Below are 21,013 nucleotides of genomic sequence, written 5' to 3'. Positions count from 1 at the left end.
TGAACTTTAATCAAATATATAATTGCCATTTTGTTCGATAACCTTTTGCCATCTTCCTGGCAAATTATGTATTCCACGCTCATAGAACTTCTGGCCTTTATCTGCAAAAAACTGAACCAAGTGCGATTTTATAGCCTCATCATTGCCGAAAGTTTTACCATTTAACGAGTTCTGCAAAGGGCCCATAAAAGGTGCATTTATAGACAGATTTCGCCGGAATTTGGGACAGTGAGTTGCGTTAGGCTCTTCGACAACTTTCTACAATTTGGTCCAGATCGGTCCAAATTTGGATATATTGGGTTGCCCAAAAAGTAATTGCGTATTTTTCATATAGTCGGCGTTGACAAATTTTTTCACAGCTTGTGACTCTGTAATTATCTGTAAAATTACTTTTTGGGCAACCCAATAGCTGCCATATAGACCGATCTCTCGATTTGAAGTCTTGGCCCCATAAACGGCGCTTTAATAATCCGATTTTGCTCAAATTTGGCACAGTGACTTATGTTAGGCTTTTCGACATCCCTGTCGTATATGGTTCAGATCGGTCTATATTTGGATATGGCAATCCGAATATAGACCTTTTGCGCGTTGCTTTTTTGGTATTTGTTTGCAGAATTACATTTTTCATCGCGAAGCTCATTCTGTTGTAGCCTTTAATCATGAAAGGAGTTATAGATGGTTGAGCACCTATTGTGGCACTGCCCTTAAATTGCGGGTGTAGTCGCAGGATTATGGCTAAACGAGTACATTTTTCCCATCTAAATTATTTTCTGGCTTCTAGTCCTTTCGTCATTCTTGACTATAATAGGGGATTAAAATGACAGATTGGAGGGAACTTCTCTAGCCCGCCTGGCCCCCATTATTATCATGCATGTTGGGTACAAGGCGGATTTCTAAAGGTGGTCTCACGTGAACAGCTGTTAGCAGCCGGCCAAGTTCTCTTTGGTGTCATCTTCTTTCTCTCATATTTTCAGCTCATGTACGCACGCACACAAATTTCTTTGAGTGTGTTGGCAAAACGTCGATCAGCTTGATGTCAAGATGGCGAATTGCACCATATGATTTCAGTGATTTTTTTAACCTTTTTCGGGGGCGATACAATGAACCTATATTCTCTAAGTGAAGCTGATAACGATTGAGATTATAAGGCGAATGCAAAAATCAATTAACATATCAAGTTCCATCAGACATGCTGATACGGCCACCCTATTAAATACATCTTGAGCCTATTAATATCCAACTTTACCTAACTTGGCAACCCTAGCCACTTAAATTTTTGTTTTCAAACAGCTGGTAAATGCGCCAAATTCTTAGACACAACAACAGCTTTGCGTTAAAAATTTATATTTTCGATCTAGTGCTGTCCATTGAAATTGTTTTGTGGCTTGTTTTATGTTTTTCTGACAAAATAAAAATTTGTAAAAGAAAACAAAATGTCTGAAGACTCAGACTATCTCTATGCATTGGAAATGCAAAGACGTCTCAATGCTCTGGATGGTGAGGGCGACAGTGACATCGAGGAAGTAGACTTTAAGAAGCCACCAGCGGTTAAATTCGATGCCTCCAGCAAAAAGCCATTACAAATTAAACGTAGTAATCCACGTTCTAATTTAGATGAAGACTTCCTTAATCGCACACAGAATCTGGTACATCCCCAATGGGAGACACTGGATCCAACTCCCGACATATTCTCTTTGTTCGGGCAATTCGATACGCGCTTCTTTCAGAGCCGTTTGAAATGTGTCACTCTGGAATGGAGTAAACGTATGTACAGCTGTGCTGGAATTTGTTACTCCCGAAGAAATAGATTTGGCATGGACATTACCATACGCTTGAGCGAACCCTTATTGAAATTGAGATCAAGGAAAGATTTAGTGGAGACCATGTTGCACGAAATGATACACGCCTATTGCTTTGTACTTAATATACGTGAAGGTAATGGCGGGCATGGGCCAAATTTCAAAAAGATTATGAAGGGCATAAATATGGTGGCCGGCACAAACATAACTGTGTACCATACATTCCATGACGAAGTGGAACTTTACAAACAACACTGGTGGCGTTGTAATGGCATCTGCCAGGATAGATCTCCCTTTTTTGGCTATGTGAAGAGAACATCTAACCGAGCACCTGGTCCCAATGATCAATGGTGGGCAAGTCATCATGCATCCTGTGGAGGTACTTTCATGAAAATAAAAGAGCCAGAGAAAATGAAAAAGGGGAAGTCTTCGAATAAAGAAAAAGAAAATGCTTCAAAATCAACGGCAGGATCTGCAGATTTACGTAAGTTTTTTACACCAAAGACAACAACAACAACTACTACAAATGTCAAGGGTTTTGGAAATTTAAACAATGGCTTCAAAGGTTGGTTTTGTTATGCTAGTATGCCGTATCTATGGTATATGGTTTTAATAAATTGCATTTCTTACAGGTCCTGTCAAAACCAATGGTGGGGGTACAATGCTATTAAATCCTAAAACCAAAACTTCCACAGCAACCAATAACAACACCGCCACCAACAAGGCGCCCACATCTGCCATTGCAAAAGCTTTTCCACCCTCGTCTTATCCAGGCTTGTCCTCTGATCCTTTCAATGTAAATTTAAATACGAGTACTACGGCAGCTTCACGAAATACCGGCACTTCTAGGGCTATACCCCCTGTGGGTAATTTACGCAACGTTGTAGGCTTTAAAGATATTGGGGGGTTGGGTGGTTCTTCCTCTGGCAACGGAAGTGGCGGCGGCAATCCTGGTCGTGCTGTATCTGGTTTTAAAAGCAATGCCAACACATCTGGTGATTGGGGCCGTGGCATGTCCTTGACCTCGAGCACAAGCGGCTCAGTATCAAGCCCTGAAGCAGAGGTTGATCGAAAGCATTTGAGAGATGTTTGGGCTAAACGCTTTGGGGGTGGTGTTGGCAATGGTAGCGGTTCGAAATTTTCTTGGGATAAGAGGACAAGTAACGAGAAGCCTACAGGTGAGTTGGATATGCAAAACCGAATACATGAAACTCACAATGTAGTCCTAATAAGGAGGGGGAGATACAAATTTGATGTGACCAAACAGGATACAAAGTAGGTGGCTACGAGTCGGTAATGCGATGTGTACTAATAAGGGAAAAAATGCTCGATTTTTGGCAAACATTGCTAAGAAATAGACAATCCCGTGGCAGCCAGTTGTACGTACCGGATTGACGCGATGAAGTCCTTCATCGGCAAGCGCTGCCGCCTCAGTACACAACATATTGCCATAATCGTAACCAGGGACCGCACGGTATACGTCACCTGTTTAACTACCCAGCCAGACCCACTAAGTCTTAGTCACAAAGTTCCTGGGTCTTGACACTGAACAGAATCAAGCAGACAACAGATAGAACGCAATAAACTGCTACAACAACTAACAACGAGCGTTGATGTTGAAGGTTCCGGCAAACAGAAGCAGGGTCCGGGTTTCTTTTCAATTCCGGGATAAACCAGAATAGACACTCTAGGATGAGCCTCTCCCTGGCCGACGAGGATTCCTTCGGGTTAATCCAAGGCATATAACCGGCTGTCCTAAGATGATTCTAGAGGCTCTTTTTGTATAGCATTGAACCCGGGGTTTAGGGTGGCCTATCTACAATATTTTGGTTAGGATGTCTAAGGTGGTAGCGTCCAAGCAGTTCTCAGAGCGAGAACTATGCCATTGTAATTTTGTAGCTAAAGCCTTATTAATGCTGACTCTATGTGAAGCTATGCTTCATTCTAACTGTTCCTTAATGTTAGCGGGAACTATGTCGATTTGTGGTCGAACATTGTGGTACTTTAAGACGAGACATTAAAATCAACCTTACTATCACATTTAATTTTTCTGTAAAAAATAATGAAAAAAATGTTACCTCACCTTCTTTTGTAGGAGATGCCAAACGACGTCGTATATCTAATGATGGCAGCTCTTCCGAAAATCCAATTTGCTATGTGGCTGATGAGAATGTATCGAAAGACACTTGGGAAGTGGTGGACGATGATGTCATGCTGCAGGATCAACCACAAACTGTTATTACATTGTCTTCAGACGATGATGATGATGATGACAACGACGGCAACGGAGATTCAGATAACGAGTCATACAAGCCAAAAATCAATAAAAACATGACCATGGATCAAAGACAGACAATGATTAAGAAGGAAATAATGGATGAATCCATAGATTTATGTGGTGACGATATAGAACTGATCGACGATGAGTACGATGATAACTTTAATGCTGCAACTGAACTAGCCGATACGAGTATCATTGATGAGTTCTTTGGCGAAGATACTCTGTTGAAGGAATTCAAAAGAGAGAATGATTGCAAGCCATCATCCTCACGTCATCAACTTGATCCCGATAGTGATATAATTACCTGCCCCATTTGTCAGGGCAAAATGGCTAGGGCTGTTTTTGCGGAACATCTCAATGGTTGCACTGGCATTGCTAGGAAAATTAACTTACCCTCTAAGAAAGCTTTGAAATCGCTTGCAGCTACCTCCAAAGAGGCAAGACCCAAAAGACCAGCAAAACCTTCGTTTCATTCCACACGTGATATTTTGCGCAATGCCGGTTACTCTGAAGCTGATTTGTCTCAAATCCACACGGCCAGCAGTATGAGTGAGGACGAAGAAGAGGAGGAGTTTCTCCAAAGATCCGGCATTAAAACAAAGCGCCATAGCAACAAAAACAATGCGCCAACCAACTCCTCCTCACCGCAAGATTTGAATTCCTCTTCGGAAGATGAGAATACCCGACGTCATCGTTTGCGCAATGTCTACAAAACTACCCGGCAATGTCCGGTGTGTGCCCAAGAGATAGAGGAGGAAGAAATGAATGAGCATCTGGATGAGTGTTTAACAAGTAAACGACATTAGCTACATCGTCATAGAAGTAACTTATTTATTATAATATTAATATTAATCAATAATATCTTTGAGTTAAAACGGAATTTTTATATTTTTATTTGTTAACCTTACAAAATAAATCTTTGTTGTTTGTCTCGTACGTGTTGCGTGTGTGTGTGTGTGTTTGCTTACAAAATATTGCCAAAATATTTAATTTTCTTACAACCCAAATATTCTATTTTCGTTAGAGGTTCCCACTGAACAATCATGACATCCAGATAGGGTAGCAATATCCTGCCGGACATTGAAATATCGTTCACCCGACAAAAACTCTCTACATACACGAGTTTGGTTTTCGATCGACGTGCCAAATTCTGCACGAAACCTGCCAAGCAAAAGGGTACACATGTGCCCGGTCCATTACACAGTATGAGACGGGGCTTCTCCTTGAACACCAACCAAAAACTCCACAACAAGGCGTAGAGGAAGGAGAAAACTGTGGTAAACCAACTCTGGCCAACTTCTCTCGCTCTTGGTATATAAATAAAGTCATCCTCTGTTGCCGGCTGCTCCAGCTCACTCATGGTTAGCTGAACTTTGTCTTTGGATGTTTGGTCTGTATTGGCTACCAAAAATTTCATTGGTTTGTACTTGCTAATATCTTTGGTTTGTCGCAGCAGTCCCTGCAGAATGATGCACATTTCAGCTGTGTGACCACCCGAGCCCAGAATGCACCACACTGGATGAATATCCTCCATTTTTAAGAGGATCTTCAAGTGTTTTATTTTTTGGAATATGACGTATTGATATAATGGGCAAATGTGTTGTTTTGATTGTGGCATAGGGTTGCCAAGAGTATATTTGCAAGCTGAGTAAAGTTATGTCGGAAATAAACAGCTGTGCAAATCAAGAAGGTGGTCAAAATTTGCCAAAATTATGACAATTTAATGGCAACTACGTCAATATATTGGCAATTTCGAAAAGCGTTCCTCACTTACAAATTTCGAATCATTTTTACTTTCAAAACTTTTTTGTGTGCTATAAAGTTTGGTTTATGCTGCGGAAATTTAATTTTTTAAACAAAAAAACTGTTGTCTGGCCAATCGGTTATAAACGGGCGTGAGTTCAACGAAAGTTTTGCATTTCTAACGAACACCTATTCATCAGGAATAAGAAAACAGATATCCGTGAAACACATCATGAAACCATAGATCGAACAGCGTCTTCAGCAGTTCAAAGTATTATTTGGAAAAACCTATCCCATTATGTGAGTTTTATCCACCTTCGGCCTAATGTAGATAGTCTAGATATTAAGAAGATTTGAAGAAGTGACGCAATTTTTGCATCTTTAAAGAAAGCTCACGCAATTGAATGCTTCCTTTGACACTACGAATACATTATCTGACCAACACATTGTATTTCATACCCAGAATCTCAAGAGCGTGACAGCTCAATATCAATGATTCAGTGATCCATCCTCCTACACTGTTCATTCCACCCTTTGTTTTTCTGGCAGCCAACACATACAACGGTTCGGGCAAAATAAGAATTTTCTCTATAATGGATTGTGTGGTCCGCTGACCAATCAATTACAAATGAGTGTGAGTTCCTGGAATGTCTAGTATCCCTGACATACATCCTTACATCGGGAACATGAAGACGAATATCAGACGAACACACACCATGAAAGTACCGATGGAACAGCGCCAAACAACCCACATAGCGACAATGATGAAGGGAGTCAATAGATTTGGATACCCCACTGTCCCCAATCACCGCCATCGCTCTCCTCTGTACACGGTCCACTAGCTCCAGGGATGATTTTGAAGCTCCAGCCCATACATGTGAGTTGTACTCCATTTTCGGCCTTATGAAAATGGTGTAGATTGTTACGATTGCCTAAAGTAGGGTATAAATCTCTAAGGTGTAGTTTTGGCACGGTGGCTGAGCCGGCTACTCGTCAGCTTTGGGGGGGGGATCTTTCAAAATCTGAGATTGTATCAACCATAACATAAACTTTCGTGCCAGAAAAGTGTAGATTCCTTTTTGTTTCATGCGACAAAAAGATTTGAAGGAACAAAAAAAAATATATAGAAGAGAGAAAACGAACCAAAACAAAAGGAAAAAAAAACACAAAACAAGAACCTGCTCAAAGAAGATCGAAGGTGAAGTAAACAGAGAGCACCCAAGTAGTACCAATCAATCTGTTTGTCTTCCCCTGTGTGACTGAGCCTCCCACCCCTCCTGCAGTTCAGCGAACATACAGCCTATGTACTGCCTGGCCCATAAAAAAATGCAATAAATCGGCAGCACCCTATCGTACATGCTTTCGATCACCACCTCACATGGTGTTTAGATTAAACAGGTTCCATTATCCATTACTCTCTTTTGTTACCTACCATATCCAGCACCCCCCCTCTTTGACCGTAGAAGTCTACTCCCACATCTCTATCTCAATGATTAAGAAAAAGAAGAAGACATAAATTCGCCACTCAATGTCATTATATATATATTTAATTCATTTAAAGGAGGCAGTATGATAAATGATAGAAAAAAAATGAGAACAATAGATAAGCATAAAAATTGATAATTTTTGTTTTGGGTTTATTATCTAAGTGTGAGATGAATCTCTTAATTATACTTATTCAATATTATTATTTTTTTTTTTTTTTTTTTTTTTTCTTCAAATTCCTGCTCTTTTCCTAATTTTCTCTTAGTACAAATTCTTACTCTTAATTAATGTAATTCCTTTTTTTTTACATTCTTTCTTCAAACTTCTTTATGTAAACAAATCTCACTTAGATTCTCTTAGCCTAAAGTAATTACTCACCCACAATACAGCGCTATATTATGTGAGTTTAACCAAAAGAGATTTAAAAATCATATTACGTTGGCAAATTCTCTTTTTTTTTTCTCTATTAATTCATCTTTGTTTTTGTTCCTTTGTAAAATTTATACGCGAATTTGATGCATGCAAAAAAAAAATAAATAATTCAATAAACTAAAATTATATGTATATAAAGATAAGTAGGTATAAATGACATTTAATTTTTCTATATGTTTTTTTTCTTTTGTAAATATGTACATGGGTTAATGATTTAAATTCTTGTTAAAATAAATTCGGATCAGCCCATCTAGGTACAGCCTTGATCATCTTACAACGGGGATGGAGCAATAGTTAGGCATTCTTTTCTGGTTTCACATCTCGTAAGTTGGGGATACTTTAGCATAGGTGATAAATAGGTAGTCTAATGCATTTTTGTTTTTGCTTCAATCACTTCTTTCGTTATTCTTTTTTTTTTTTTTTTTTTTTTTTTTAAGCTCTTTTTCTTACTTTATTTTTTTTTTTTTTTTTGGGGTTACACATTCCGCTCAATTTAATTTAACAATAATTTCGTAACTGTTTTGTTTGATGTCGATAGCATTTGTTTATTAGGTGATGAAACAGGCCACAGTGCTGATTTCTTTTTCCTTTTTTTTTTTTTTTTTTTTGGAAATTTTATGTTTTAGAGGAGTTTACACAAACTATTGTCCACCTTTATCTGTTTAATTATTATTTCTTTTTCTGTTGTGATATTTTTCTTCTTTTTAAACATATGACTTTTTTTTACGTCTATTTTATACATTAACAAATTAACATTAGCTTTAAAGGCCTCTTGAGGCTTCAATGTTCATCACATGCTTCCCAGTGCTTAAATATTGTTCTCAAACAGTTTTTTGCGTTTATTCCGTTTGAAATTTTTTTTTTCTTTTTTCTTATTCTTTAAAGAAGGTATATGTATTTTTTTTTTTATATTTAATATATTAATAAGTTTATTTAATATATTTATAATATTTTCTTTTTAGTTAGGTTATGTAGGTCTTCGACTTTTTCTTGGCTTTCCTTCTTAGAGGTTCGATCAGATTTCACACGTGTCTCAGTCCCACTTGTCATTCAAATCCCTCCTCAAAATCAAGTCACAGCAACCTCCACTCCTCAAAAATAAGTTCTTCTCTCACACTCTCACTAAAAGCTCAATCGATAACATTTCAGAATCTGGGTTGTATTTTATGGGACGTAAAGTGGGGCATCTATAATCCTAATGCACATATTTTCTATTACGACAACGCTACGTATCAGGCTCGCACCCGTCGATACCGAAACTGGTATGGAACGCGTGCGTAAAAAAAAATTGACCAACAAAAAGATCCTCAATAGAAACGTGTGGCCTCGACCCACGACTTCACCTCTAAGCCGGGCACATTACACAGCAAATAAGTCCTGTCCATGAAATACTCCCATAACTTTTCCATCCAAACCACCTAATTTGTATAATGAATTACCTAGAGTTTCTAGAACTATACACTTTATCCTGGTCGGTGCTAATTTTGAATTAAAATTGGATACCTTCTTGCTTAGTTTGTAATTCTTCCGATAAACCATCTGCCCTTTCTGAAATTTAATGTCCTTTGCCCTTAGGTTATAGTTCTTGGTACTGCGGTCATGAGCTAACTTTAGATTCTCAAATATGTTGTCCCTTATAATCTGGAGTCGATCTGGCGTGTTGTCAATGGTAAAGTCAATGTCCTTCAATGACCCAATATTTCTTATAATGTCATATTTCGAAGCGTGCTGCACCATGTCTATTCCAAAAAGGGCGTAGTACGGAGCGACGCCAATTGAGCTGTGATACCCACTTCTAAGGGCAAATGCAACCTCGCTGAGGTGCTGATCCCACTGCCGCTGATCCTTTCCTATATAAGACCTTATCATCTGCAATATGGATCTGTTAACTCGTTCTGCTGCATTCGATTGAGGTGCATATAGGCCAGTCCGGATATGATTCACACCATACTTGCGCAGAAAGTCCTGAAAGAGGTCGGAGGTGAACTGCCTTCCATTATCCGAGTGGACGTACTCTGGCACTCCAAAAATATGGAATACATCCTTTTCCAGAAAATTCACCACATTAACAGCAGTAGCTGCACGCATGGGTTCAAGATGGACAAATTTGCTAAAGTGGTCCAAACAAACAAAAATAACTGTGTAACCGGTTTTACTTCTAGGGTAGGGACCCATGAAGTCTATATATATCCTTTGATAGGGACGTTCAGTTACAAATTGTTGGCCCATTAATGGTCTCCTTGAAACATTCGATGTTTTGCATGTTTTACAAACATCGCAATTTCTCACCACTTCCTGGACGTCCTTTACCATTTTCGGCCAAAAGTAGCGTTCACGCAGGCGCGACAGTGTCTTTTGGATACCCCCGTGGCCAGCAGATGGTAAAAAATGAGCGGAAACTACTAGTCCTTCACGGAGCTCCTCCGGTACCCACAATTTCCAGGACTTCTCATCCTGAAGGGCATCACCAGTCGCAAAGCATGTCCGTTTATAAACGAAGCCATCGGACACGCAAACATCGGGCAGGTTAGATTCGCGATCCAGAACATTACTTTTAAGTTTCTCATAGCTTTCAGACTGAAAATATGGGCTTTTTAAATCAACATCCAATGCCCGCTGTAGTTGGAATTCCTCCATATATATCCTCGAAAGGGTGTCAGCAACAACATTCAACGATCCTTTACGGTGTTGGATATCAAACTCAAAACTTTGAAGTTTTAAGCTCCACCTCGCCAGCCTTCCGGACAAATCTGTCTGGCCCATCAGCCACTTAAGGCTGGCGTGGTCCGTTATCACCGTAAAGGGCAAGCCTTCAATGTATGGACGAAATTTCTTCACACTTAACACAGCAGCATAACATTCCAACTCAGTTATCGTGTAGTTCCGCTGGGCTTTATTTAATTTTGCGGACATGTAGGCCACAGGATGCTCGTGTCCTTCACTGTCGACTTGAAACAAGACACCTCCAACACCTAGAGTGGATGCGTCGCACTGCACGAAAAATCTCCGTTCAAAATCCGGGTTGACCAGAACCGGTGCTGACGTCAGACTCGATTTGAGTATGTCGAACGACTCCAAAGCCTCATTTGAAAGTGAAAATTTTCTGACTCTCTCCTTACCCAAACAATCGTGAAGCGGTGCTGCAATAGACGCATAATCGCGAATAAATCGGCGATACCACCCGCACATTCCCAAAAATCTTCTGAGCTGCCGGGGTGTTTTTGGTACTGGAAAAGTCGTAATGGCCTCCACCTTTCTTTCGTCCGTCCGAATACAACCTTCTCCGACCACAAAGCCCAAATAGCGGACCTCCTTATGGCAAAATTTACTTTTTTGCAAATTTATAGTAAGACCAGCACGGGATAAATTCTTGGCAACATCCGAAAGGAGAATCAGGTGAGCATCAAAATCGGCAGATACCACGAGAAGATCGTCGAGGTAGACGAAGACGTTATTCCTGATTGCTGCAGGAATAACTTTGTCCATGAGCCTGCACATTCTCTGGGCGGCATTGCACAGTCCAAACGGCATGACCGTAAACTGGTACAGTGGCCGCCCAGGGACTGTAAAGGCAGTCTTCTCCCTCGACTTCTCTTCAAGCGGGATCTGCCAAAATGCGTCCTTTAAGTCTATCGCCGATATAAATTTCGTGTTCTGCAGCCGACTCAGTATACCCTCTATGTGGGGGAGAGGGTAGGCGTCCTTAATGGTTCGCGAGTTAACCTTGCGGGCGTCGAGGCACAGCCTATTCTTTGTTTCTTTCCGAACCAGTGTAACAGGTGAACTCCAGCTACTGTTACTGGGCTCGATAACCCCCAAGGCGAGCATACGGTCAAGTTCCTCAAATAAAAGTTTCTGAATGACCGGGGAAACGGGGTAGTGTCTCTGTTTTATCGGAATGTCCTCATTGGTTACCTCAATTATATGCTCCTCAAGAGTAGTACGGCCCAAACCGAGAACAGCGAATGAAGGAAACTTCGACTTAACTTCCAGTAGCCTTGATTGCTGCTCCGCTGACAACACATGTATGTTTCCGGTCTCTGTAACTCCGTCAGTATCAATGATCTCGGAGATATCCACGTGCCTCTCATTTTTTAACCCAACTTCACCAACCACGGATAAACCGAAGACGCGCCAGAAATTCACACCGAAATAGAATTCCTGTTCCAAGCCAGGTACAATCAGAAAGTCCAAACATTCCGTGCGATTATTCCATACCACTGGTAATGCAACCACACCCAATACAGATACTATGCCACCATTAGCTGTCTTGACACTTTGATTCCGTAATTTAATGACAGTCTTTCCGATACCTTCTAAAAATTCCAATCCATTCCGTCCTATGCAGCATGCAGCTGCACCTGAGTCCAATAATGCCATAACTTCTTTTCCGCCAACCAAGGTTTTTGCGAAAAATCTATTATCACTACCGACAGTAACTATAGTCTCTACTGCCATACGTTTTGCCTTCTTAATTATTAATTGTTTATCTCTTAACTTTTTAATCTTTTTATAATTTCTACCATTACCCTTTATTTCGTCACAAAAAATTCGTGCTCTTGCAGCCTCATATTCGATTTTTCGTTGATGTAACGATTTTTGAGCCGGATGGAAGTTAGTATCATCCGGTTTCGTGGGCTTCTCTCTTTTTAATAGTTCTATTTTGTGGTATCCGGGACTTGCGGCGTCTGACAGGGGTTCCCGGATAACTCTGCCACATTCTGATTTTTTAACACGAAATCACAAAAGGACTCATCTTTACCGCATGCAAAGCATTTCATCTCGTGAAAGCTGGATCGGCATACGTTCTCTGGTTTAATAATTTGAACATTCTTTTTATAAAAATCTCCTGGCATTCCACATGTAAAGCATAAGTTGAGGTGAAATGGCGAGGAACAAAAGCTTTGCTTAGAATTCATGAGTTCAGGTTTTCGTTCCGATGGGGCAGTAAATGTTTTCTGTCCCGCATTTCCGGCATTGGAATTACCGCTCTGAAAAGTCTTAGGCTGTCCTCCAAATGTTGGTCTGGTCCTATCCATACTCCGACTTGAAATATTGATAGCGTCGATGGCCAGATCCTCTTCACATTGATTAGATATTTCACTTACTGGTCTAGATTTCTGTCGACCTTCCTTTATTAACTTGTCAGCCCGTTTACATTCTTTTTTTAAGTCCGCCATAGTCGAAATGGTCGACGAAAATATAAGGCTAGCTATGTTGTTGCGCAAATTGCCTCTTATAATCTTTACTAACTCTCCTTCGGGAATCTTTTTACGTAGTCGGAATGTCAAGTCATGGATGTCGGAGTAAAACACTTCAAATGGCTCTCCTGGAAGCTGTTTTCGCTCCATAATTTCTCTAATTATCTCATAATCAGAATCTGATGATTTAAAGTGACTGAGGAGCTCCTCTTTAAGGGAAAAATATCCGAAATCGACATCATCTGCGTTGTCCTCAAGGATCTGCCAGTACCACTGTGCAGCGCTTCCGGTTAATAGGGATGAAAAATCGCAAAATAATTGATCGTAAGAGATGTTGTGGTGCTCTCTCATCCTCTCAATTCTAAAGATGAAACTCTCTACAGTCATGTCCCGTCCCGAGCCGTCAAATTTAATATGCCACTTATCCAAATCAACAGGCTTTCTCGTATGCAGTTCCCTTGGACTATAAGAAACTCCCAGTCCCTCATTAGCTTGTGATCTTGCCGCACCCCTTCCATCACAGGGATCAGGCCTACTACTCGCACGATCAGTAACGCCAGTACCACAATTTTTATCACCGGTCCCTCTCTCAGGAGTCGAACTCGACCCAGGAGGACGAATAGCAGACGCGTTTTCTGATTGCTCGACCTCTGCAATCCTGTGACTCAGTGAATTCATATCTCCGCGCATCTGACGCAACTCACTCATGCAGTTTGTCATTATTTGGCTTTGCTGATATAACATTGCCATCATCTGGGAAATCTGGTCAACAGGTGCGTCTTTCCCCACAGCATTTTGGGCCGAAGTCTGAGGCTGCTCCGAAACCCCGGCTTGATTTTGTGACATATCTAACACCCTTTCCAATTTCCTAGAGAAACTTAAAGAATTATCACCAGAACTGACTAAAACCTCTTCGGAAACTCTCACTATGGAATCGGATGTCCTGCCAAATATCAGATCAGCGCATCTATTCAGATAGTCCGTTGGAACAAAATCTACTGGTCTCTCAATACCCGTATCTATCTGTGTCAGAATTGATCCCACGACCTGGTTCTCAAGAGCGCGAGCTATACTTCTAGTCACACGCCTACTATGTGCAACAATTCCACTTACGGGATTTTCAGGATTAGCTCCTGTTCTTTCCATGCACTTTATAAAACTCAATTCACTTGTCAACTAAAATTATCTATATTAATTATCTCATGCATATATGTAAATGTTACCAAAAATTTCACAACGAGCCTATGGCTTGTCGATTGAAAATGATATCTAAAAAAAAGTTCAATATGTCAAAGGTAGGTGCTGGAAAATGTTTGAGTATCGTGAAGTTTCGGATCTATACATAAAACACAACATCGCAAAAAGTACCTGGGTTGAACACATCAGGTAGTCCCATTAGATAGAAATTATACAAGGCTGCTCAATTCCCATAAAAAGCACACACATCACAACGAGGCACTCTGGCACAACTGTGTTATATCCAGAAGAACCCATTGAAACAAATAAAATACGTATATATGAAACTCACACCTTCTAAACCACAGAGGCGTAGAGGGGATATTCCATCAAAACATAGACTCTGAACTCATATCTAAGACCCAAAACTAAATAATCTCAAATGCAATCCAGATATATGAAAGTTTATAAACAATATTACACACAATTCCTTCGTTGGGCGCCATATGTTACGATTGCCTAAAGTAGGGTATAAATCTCTAAGGTGTAGTTTTGGCACGGTGGCTGAGCCGGCTACTCGTCAGCTTTGGGGGGGGGATCTTTCAAAATCTGAGATTGTATCAACCATAACATAAACTTTCGTGCCAGAAAAGTGTAGATTCCTTTTTGTTTCATGCGACAAAAAGATTTGAAGGAACAAAAAAAAATATATAGAAGAGAGAAAACGAACCAAAACAAAAGGAAAAAAAAAACACAAAACAAGAACCTGCTCAAAGAAGATCGAAGGTGAAGTAAACAGAGAGCACCCAAGTAGTACCAATCAATCTGTTTGTCTTCCCCTGTGTGACTGAGCCTCCCACCCCTCCTGCAGTTCAGCGAACATACAGCCTATGTACTGCCTGGCCCATAAAAAAATGCAATAAATCGGCAGCACCCTATCGTACATGCTTTCGATCACCACCTCACATGGTGTTTAGATTAAACAGGTTCCATTATCCATTACTCTCTTTTGTTACCTACCATATCCAGCACCCCCCCTCTTTGACCGTAGAAGTCTACTCCCACATCTCTATCTCAATGATTAAGAAAAAGAAGAAGACATAAATTCGCCACTCAATGTCATTATATATATATTTAATTCATTTAAAGGAGGCAGTATGATAAATGATAGAAAAAAAATGAGAACAATAGATAAGCATAAAAATTGATAATTTTTGTTTTGGGTTTATTATCTAAGTGTGAGATGAATCTCTTAATTATACTTATTCAATATTATTATTTTTTTTTTTTTTTTTTTTTTCTTCAAATTCCTGCTCTTTTCCTAATTTTCTCTTAGTACAAATTCTTACTCTTAATTAATGTAATTCCTTTTTTTTTACATTCTTTCTTCAAACTTCTTTATGTAAACAAATCTCACTTAGATTCTCTTAGCCTAAAGTAATTACTCACCCACAATACAGCGCTATATTATGTGAGTTTAACCAAAAGAGATTTAAAAATCATATTACGTTGGCAAATTCTCTTTTTTTTTTCTCTATTAATTCATCTTTGTTTTTGTTCCTTTGTAAAATTTATACGCGAATTTGATGCATGCAAAAAAAAAATAAATAATTCAATAAACTAAAATTATATGTATATAAAGATAAGTAGGTATAAATGACATTTAATTTTTCTATATGTTTTTTTTCTTTTGTAAATATGTACATGGGTTAATGATTTAAATTCTTGTTAAAATAAATTCGGATCAGCCCATCTAGGTACAGCCTTGATCATCTTACAACGGGGATGGAGCAATAGTTAGGCATTCTTTTCTGGTTTCACATCTCGTAAGTTGGGGATACTTTAGCATAGGTGATAAATAGGTAGTCTAATGCATTTTTGTTTTTGCTTCAATCACTTCTTTCGTTATTCTTTTTTTTTTTTTTTTTTTTTTTTTTAAGCTCTTTTTCTTACTTTATTTTTTTTTTTTTTTTTGGGGTTACACATTCCGCTCAATTTAATTTAACAATAATTTCGTAACTGTTTTGTTTGATGTCGATAGCATTTGTTTATTAGGTGATGAAACAGGCCACAGTGCTGATTTCTTTTTCCTTTTTTTTTTTTTTTTTTTGGAAATTTTATGTTTTAGAGGAGTTTACACAAACTATTGTCCACCTTTATCTGTTTAATTATTATTTCTTTTTCTGTTGTGATATTTTTCTTCTTTTTAAACATATGAATTTTTTTTACGTCTATTTTATACATTAACAAATTAACATTAGCTTTAAAGGCCTCTTGAGGCTTCAATGTTCATCACATGCTTCCCAGTGCTTAAATATTGTTCTCAAACAGTTTTTTGCGTTTATTCCGTTTGAAATTTTTTTTTTCTTTTTTCTTATTCTTTAAAGAAGGTATATGTATTTTTTTTTTTATATTTAATATATTAATAAGTTTATTTAATATATTTATAATATTTTCTTTTTAGTTAGGTTATGTAGGTCTTCGACTTTTTCTTGGCTTTCCTTCTTAGAGGTTCGATCAGATTTCACACGTGTCTCAGTCCCACTTGTCATTCAAATCCCTCCTCAAAATCAAGTCACAGCAACCTCCACTCCTCAAAAATAAGTTCTTCTCTCACACTCTCACTAAAAGCTCAATCGATAACATTTCAGAATCTGGGTTGTATTTTATGGGACGTAAAGTGGGGCATCTATAATCCTAATGCACATATTTTCTATTACGACAACGCTACGTATCAAGATGTTAAGAAGATCAGACGGAGAGAAGTAATTCTTACACCGTTTAAGGAAGCCTAAACACTTCAATGCTTCTTTCGACACTTCAAATACATGTTTAGCCCAACGGACATCACTTTGTATTTTCATGCCCAGAACATCAAGAGCTTCTGTTGGAAAGTACGAAGTAGTCACAACCATTATTTGTATTGCAACACTGTGTTCTCTATTCCCTTTTGTGTATATTAGTTTTTACTATTCCTTTTTGATATTTCATTCTTTATTGTATTCGCTATTACATTGTACTCATATTCAAATTTACCAAGTCAGTCTGGAATAAACTACAAATGAATTAACAACAGGTTATGGGCCCAGGCTCCGTTTTCAAGAAGACGCGTAAAGAATTAAATCGATTTTTATTTGCGAAGAGTACGGTTATGAAAAATAAATATGTCGGGCAACGTAATACGGATTGAGCCTTTAAATTCCCAGAATTACGATACATGGAAATTGCAAATTCGTGCAATTCTTATAAGAAATGACTTGTGGGCATATGTCAGTGGCGCATCACAATGCCCGTTAGCTGAAGCTGCCGAAATCGAGAAATGGAAGATCGCCGACCAGAAAGCTAGCGCGGATATTTTGTTATCAATGGCACCATCGGAATTGGGGCTCATATCCGAGTGTAAAACATCTAGGGATATATGGCTGAAATTGGAGTCCACATTCCAGTCGAAGGGGCCTGCCAGGAAGGCAACGTTACTAAAGCGTGTTGCTTTGGCACGTATGAAGGAGGGTGAGAGTGCTCGCGATCATATGAACGAATTCTTCGACGCAGTGACCAAACTCAAAGAAATCAATGTAACCATCGGAGATGATTTACTGGCCATTTTGCTTCTGTACAGCTTGCCAGACTCGTTCGAGACATTTCGATGTGCATTGGAGACAAGGGATGCACTGCCAACGCCCGATGTGTTGAGAGTGAAAATACTCGAAGAGGACCAATCACGTAAAGCAAAAACAGAACGAGATGAGCAAAATGCAATGTATGTAAGGCCAAAGAAAAACAACGTCAACGGAAAATTTGAAAGAGTAGCGAGAGAGGATAAAGTCGAAAATGCAAAGGCACAAAAGCAAAGGCAAAAACAGGGTTGTTTCAAATGTGGAAGATTTGGGCATTATGCCAGAAACTGCAGATCAAACGCAAACCATGCTGAGGAGAGCGAGGGCAGAAAAGAGAAGTCGCTGTTTAATTGTGTTGATGTGACATTAAATTGTTTTGACATCTCTAGCGAATGGTGTTTGGATAGCGGCTGCACCTCTCATATGAGCGCATACAAAGAAGGGTTTGTTGAAATGAAAAGCATAAGGAAAAGCTTATGTTTGGCAAACGGTGAGATGAGCGAAATATCTGGTATTGGTGACGTCAAAATAAAAGTTGCTAACAAAGGGCAAATGCAACCTTTTATAATAAGAGACGTAATGTATGTTAAAGATTTACGCACCAATTTGCTGTCCATCTCAAAACTGACGAATAAGGGATACCAGGTGCACTTCCATAGGGATGAAGCCTTTATAATGGACGGTAAAAATGAAGTTTGCAGAGCAACTCGTAAAGGTAATCTTTACTTTATAAACTCGATTGACTCTGTTAATTCAGCTGAAGAGAAAATAGGTGAGATCGACCTGTGGCACCAGAAATTAGGCCATCTTAATGAACATGATTTGAAATTGCTTGCCGATACTAAGGGCGCACATGGGATTGAAATCAAGAAAGGCCAACGATTGTCAACATGTGCGGTGTGCTTGAGTGAGAAACAGACACGAAATAGTTTCAGCAGTCGAGGTGATAATCGTACCAGTGAATTATTGGAAGTGGTTCATAGTGATGTCTGTGGCCCCATGAGAGTTAATTCACATTCGAACGCAAGGTACTTTGTCACTTTCATCGACGACTATTCTCGATACTGTGAAGTCCATTTCTTGAAGCAGAAATCTGACGTGCTGGGTGCTTTTAAGAAATTTAAGAGTTCATCGGAACTATTAACTGGCAAAAAGATTAAATTTCTCCAATCGGATAACGGCACCGAATATCTAAATAAAGAATTCAATGATTACCTGGAAAAGGCCGGCATTAGACGAAGGTTGACGGCACCTCATACGCCGCAACAAAATGGCGTGTCGGAGAGGAAAAACCGGACGTTGCTAGAGATGGCTAGGTGCATGATGAAACAGGCAGGAGTACCTCCGGTATTTTGGGCGGAGGCCGTAAACACCGCTAATTATTTAAGAAATCGATGTCCCACTAGATCATTGAATGGAAAATTACCAATAAAAATTTGGACAGGTAAGACTCCATCGATTAAACACTTGAGAACTTTTGGCACCCGGGCATACGTTTTGATCAAGGATAAGACGAATGGGAAATTGGATTCGCGTTCTGATGAATGTATTTTGGTGGGTTACTCTGAAGAGGCGAAAGCATATCGTTTGTGGTCGCCAAAGAAACGTCATGTAATTATTAGCCGTGACGTCAAGTTTACAGAAGACTTTTATGGAGAAGCGTTTGAGCCAATAATCAGAGAAGACTTGGAGCCACAATACGAGTATGAAATGCCAATAGGAGAACAGGAGTACCCGGAACAGCGAGAACGACAGTCCCAGACATCATCTCAAAACGCGAATGATACATTTCAGACCCAGAACACAAATGCTGACGCCATAGAGGATAGTGAAGAGGACATGGATGATTTCGAGGGGTTTGAAGATTGCGAATTCATTAATGCCGTTTTTAACGACGAACCTACTACCTGTGGCGAGGCGATGAATTCCCCAGATGGTCTCAAATGGCGACTGGCAATTGAAGACGAATTTTTAGCACAGATATTAAATGGTACTTGGGAAATTACCGAACAACCAGATGACAAGAAGGTGATTGCCAATAGATTCGTTTTTCGCACTAAAATGGACGATAAGAAGAAAGCTCGTCTAGTCGCAAAAGGGTGCTCCCAACGGCCAGGGGAGGATTTTTCGGACACCTACTCACCCGTCGTTCGATCGTCGACCATTCGACTAATGTCTGCTGTAGCTGTCGAAAATGACCTGGAAATCCATCAGATGGATTTTGTGACAGCATACCTGAATGGAGATCTTAAGGAAAGAGTCTTCATGCATGTACCTGATTATTTGGAGGAAGTCTTGCACAAATTGTCACGAGGAGAAACGGTTGGAACAAGCAAGGAGAAGAATCAGAAAGCCGTTGAAATTGCGGAAGCGTGGCTCAGGAATTTGAAGAAATATAAAAATCCAGTATGCAGACTCGTCAAGGCAATATATGGTCTACGACAATCAGGCCTACTGTGGTACCAGAAACTGAGTCACAGATTACAACAACTTGGATTAATACCATCGAAACAGGACCCTTGCTTATTCATAAACAGGAAAGGTGAGAAGATCACGCTAGTCACTGTTTACGTTGATGATTTATTAATAGCCACGGACGATAAGGAACAGCTATGCCACATAAAGAAGTCTTTGGCAGAATCCTTTGAGATGAAGGACCTTGGGAGGGTCAGCAGATGTTTGGGCATAGAATTTGACCAGGATTTGGAGAATGGTCAAATGTCATTAAAGCAGAAGGAATATACCGAATCCGTTCTTGCACGTTTCAACATGCAAAATTGCAAACCGGTTGTGACACCTTTAGAACAACAATGTAAATTGGATAAGCCTTTAGAACCTGATGCGACAATAATGCGAAAACATCCCTACCAAAGCTTGATCGGTGCCCTTATGTATTTAGCAGTCAGCACTCGGCCTGATATAGCGTACGCCGTAAATTTCTTAAGCCAGTTTAATTCGAATTACAATACTGAACATTGGAAGGCCGCCAAGAGGGTATTACGCTATCTTAAAGGGACGATCGATCATGGACTAAAGTATACCAAAGGCAACATTCAATTGTATGCGGTTGTGGACGCTGATTGGGGTTCCAATCTCTCCGATAGACGCTCCTACTCAGGATTTGCCTTCATAATGTCTTCCGGAGCAATCAGTTGGGAAGCTCGAAAACAGAGGACCGTGGCTTTATCGAGCACAGAAGCAGAGCTCCTTGCTATTACAGAGGCTTCAAAGGAGGCCTTGTATCTTCGACGAATCTTTGAGGAAATCAGACTGCCGAAA

At 39.7% G+C, this 21,013-nt stretch overlaps 2 protein-coding genes across 2 annotated transcripts; one reads left to right on the top strand and one right to left on the bottom strand.

The window, feature by feature from the left end:
• The first annotated feature begins 1,278 nt into the window (after positions 1–1,278).
• On the top strand, positions 1,279–5,016 carry LOC106085032 (uncharacterized). Its single transcript, XM_013249032.2, has 3 exons — positions 1,279–2,364; positions 2,432–2,977; positions 3,895–5,016. The coding sequence occupies exons 1-3, from the start codon at positions 1,434–1,436 to the stop codon at positions 4,884–4,886; spliced, it is 2,469 nt and encodes an 822-aa protein (XP_013104486.2). The 5' UTR covers positions 1,279–1,433; the 3' UTR covers positions 4,887–5,016.
• On the bottom strand, positions 4,950–5,695 carry LOC106085033 (UDP-N-acetylglucosamine transferase subunit ALG14 homolog). Its single transcript, XM_013249033.2, has one exon. It carries the CDS (start codon positions 5,612–5,614, stop codon positions 5,045–5,047), a length of 570 nt encoding a protein of 189 aa, XP_013104487.2. The 5' UTR covers positions 5,615–5,695; the 3' UTR covers positions 4,950–5,044.
• Between the last annotated feature and the right edge of the window lie 15,318 nt (positions 5,696–21,013).

This window comes from Stomoxys calcitrans, chromosome 4 (genome assembly GCF_963082655.1).
Source record: "Stomoxys calcitrans chromosome 4, idStoCalc2.1, whole genome shotgun sequence".
NCBI classification, from domain to species: domain Eukaryota; kingdom Metazoa; phylum Arthropoda; class Insecta; order Diptera; family Muscidae; genus Stomoxys; species Stomoxys calcitrans.
This window is presented reverse-complemented; position numbering and strand designations above follow the sequence as displayed.

Coding starts and splice junctions, on each gene's coding strand:
- LOC106085032 (XM_013249032.2), top strand. CDS start 1,434: ATGTCTGAAGACTCAGACTATCTCTATGCATTGGAAATGCAAAGACGT. Junction 2,365..2,431: donor TTTAAACAATGGCTTCAAAG/GTTGGTTTTGTT, acceptor CATTTCTTACAG/GTCCTGTCAAAACCAATGGT. Junction 2,978..3,894: donor AAGTAACGAGAAGCCTACAG/GTGAGTTGGATA, acceptor CTTCTTTTGTAG/GAGATGCCAAACGACGTCGT.
- LOC106085033 (XM_013249033.2), bottom strand. CDS start 5,614: ATGGAGGATATTCATCCAGTGTGGTGCATTCTGGGCTCGGGTGGTCAC.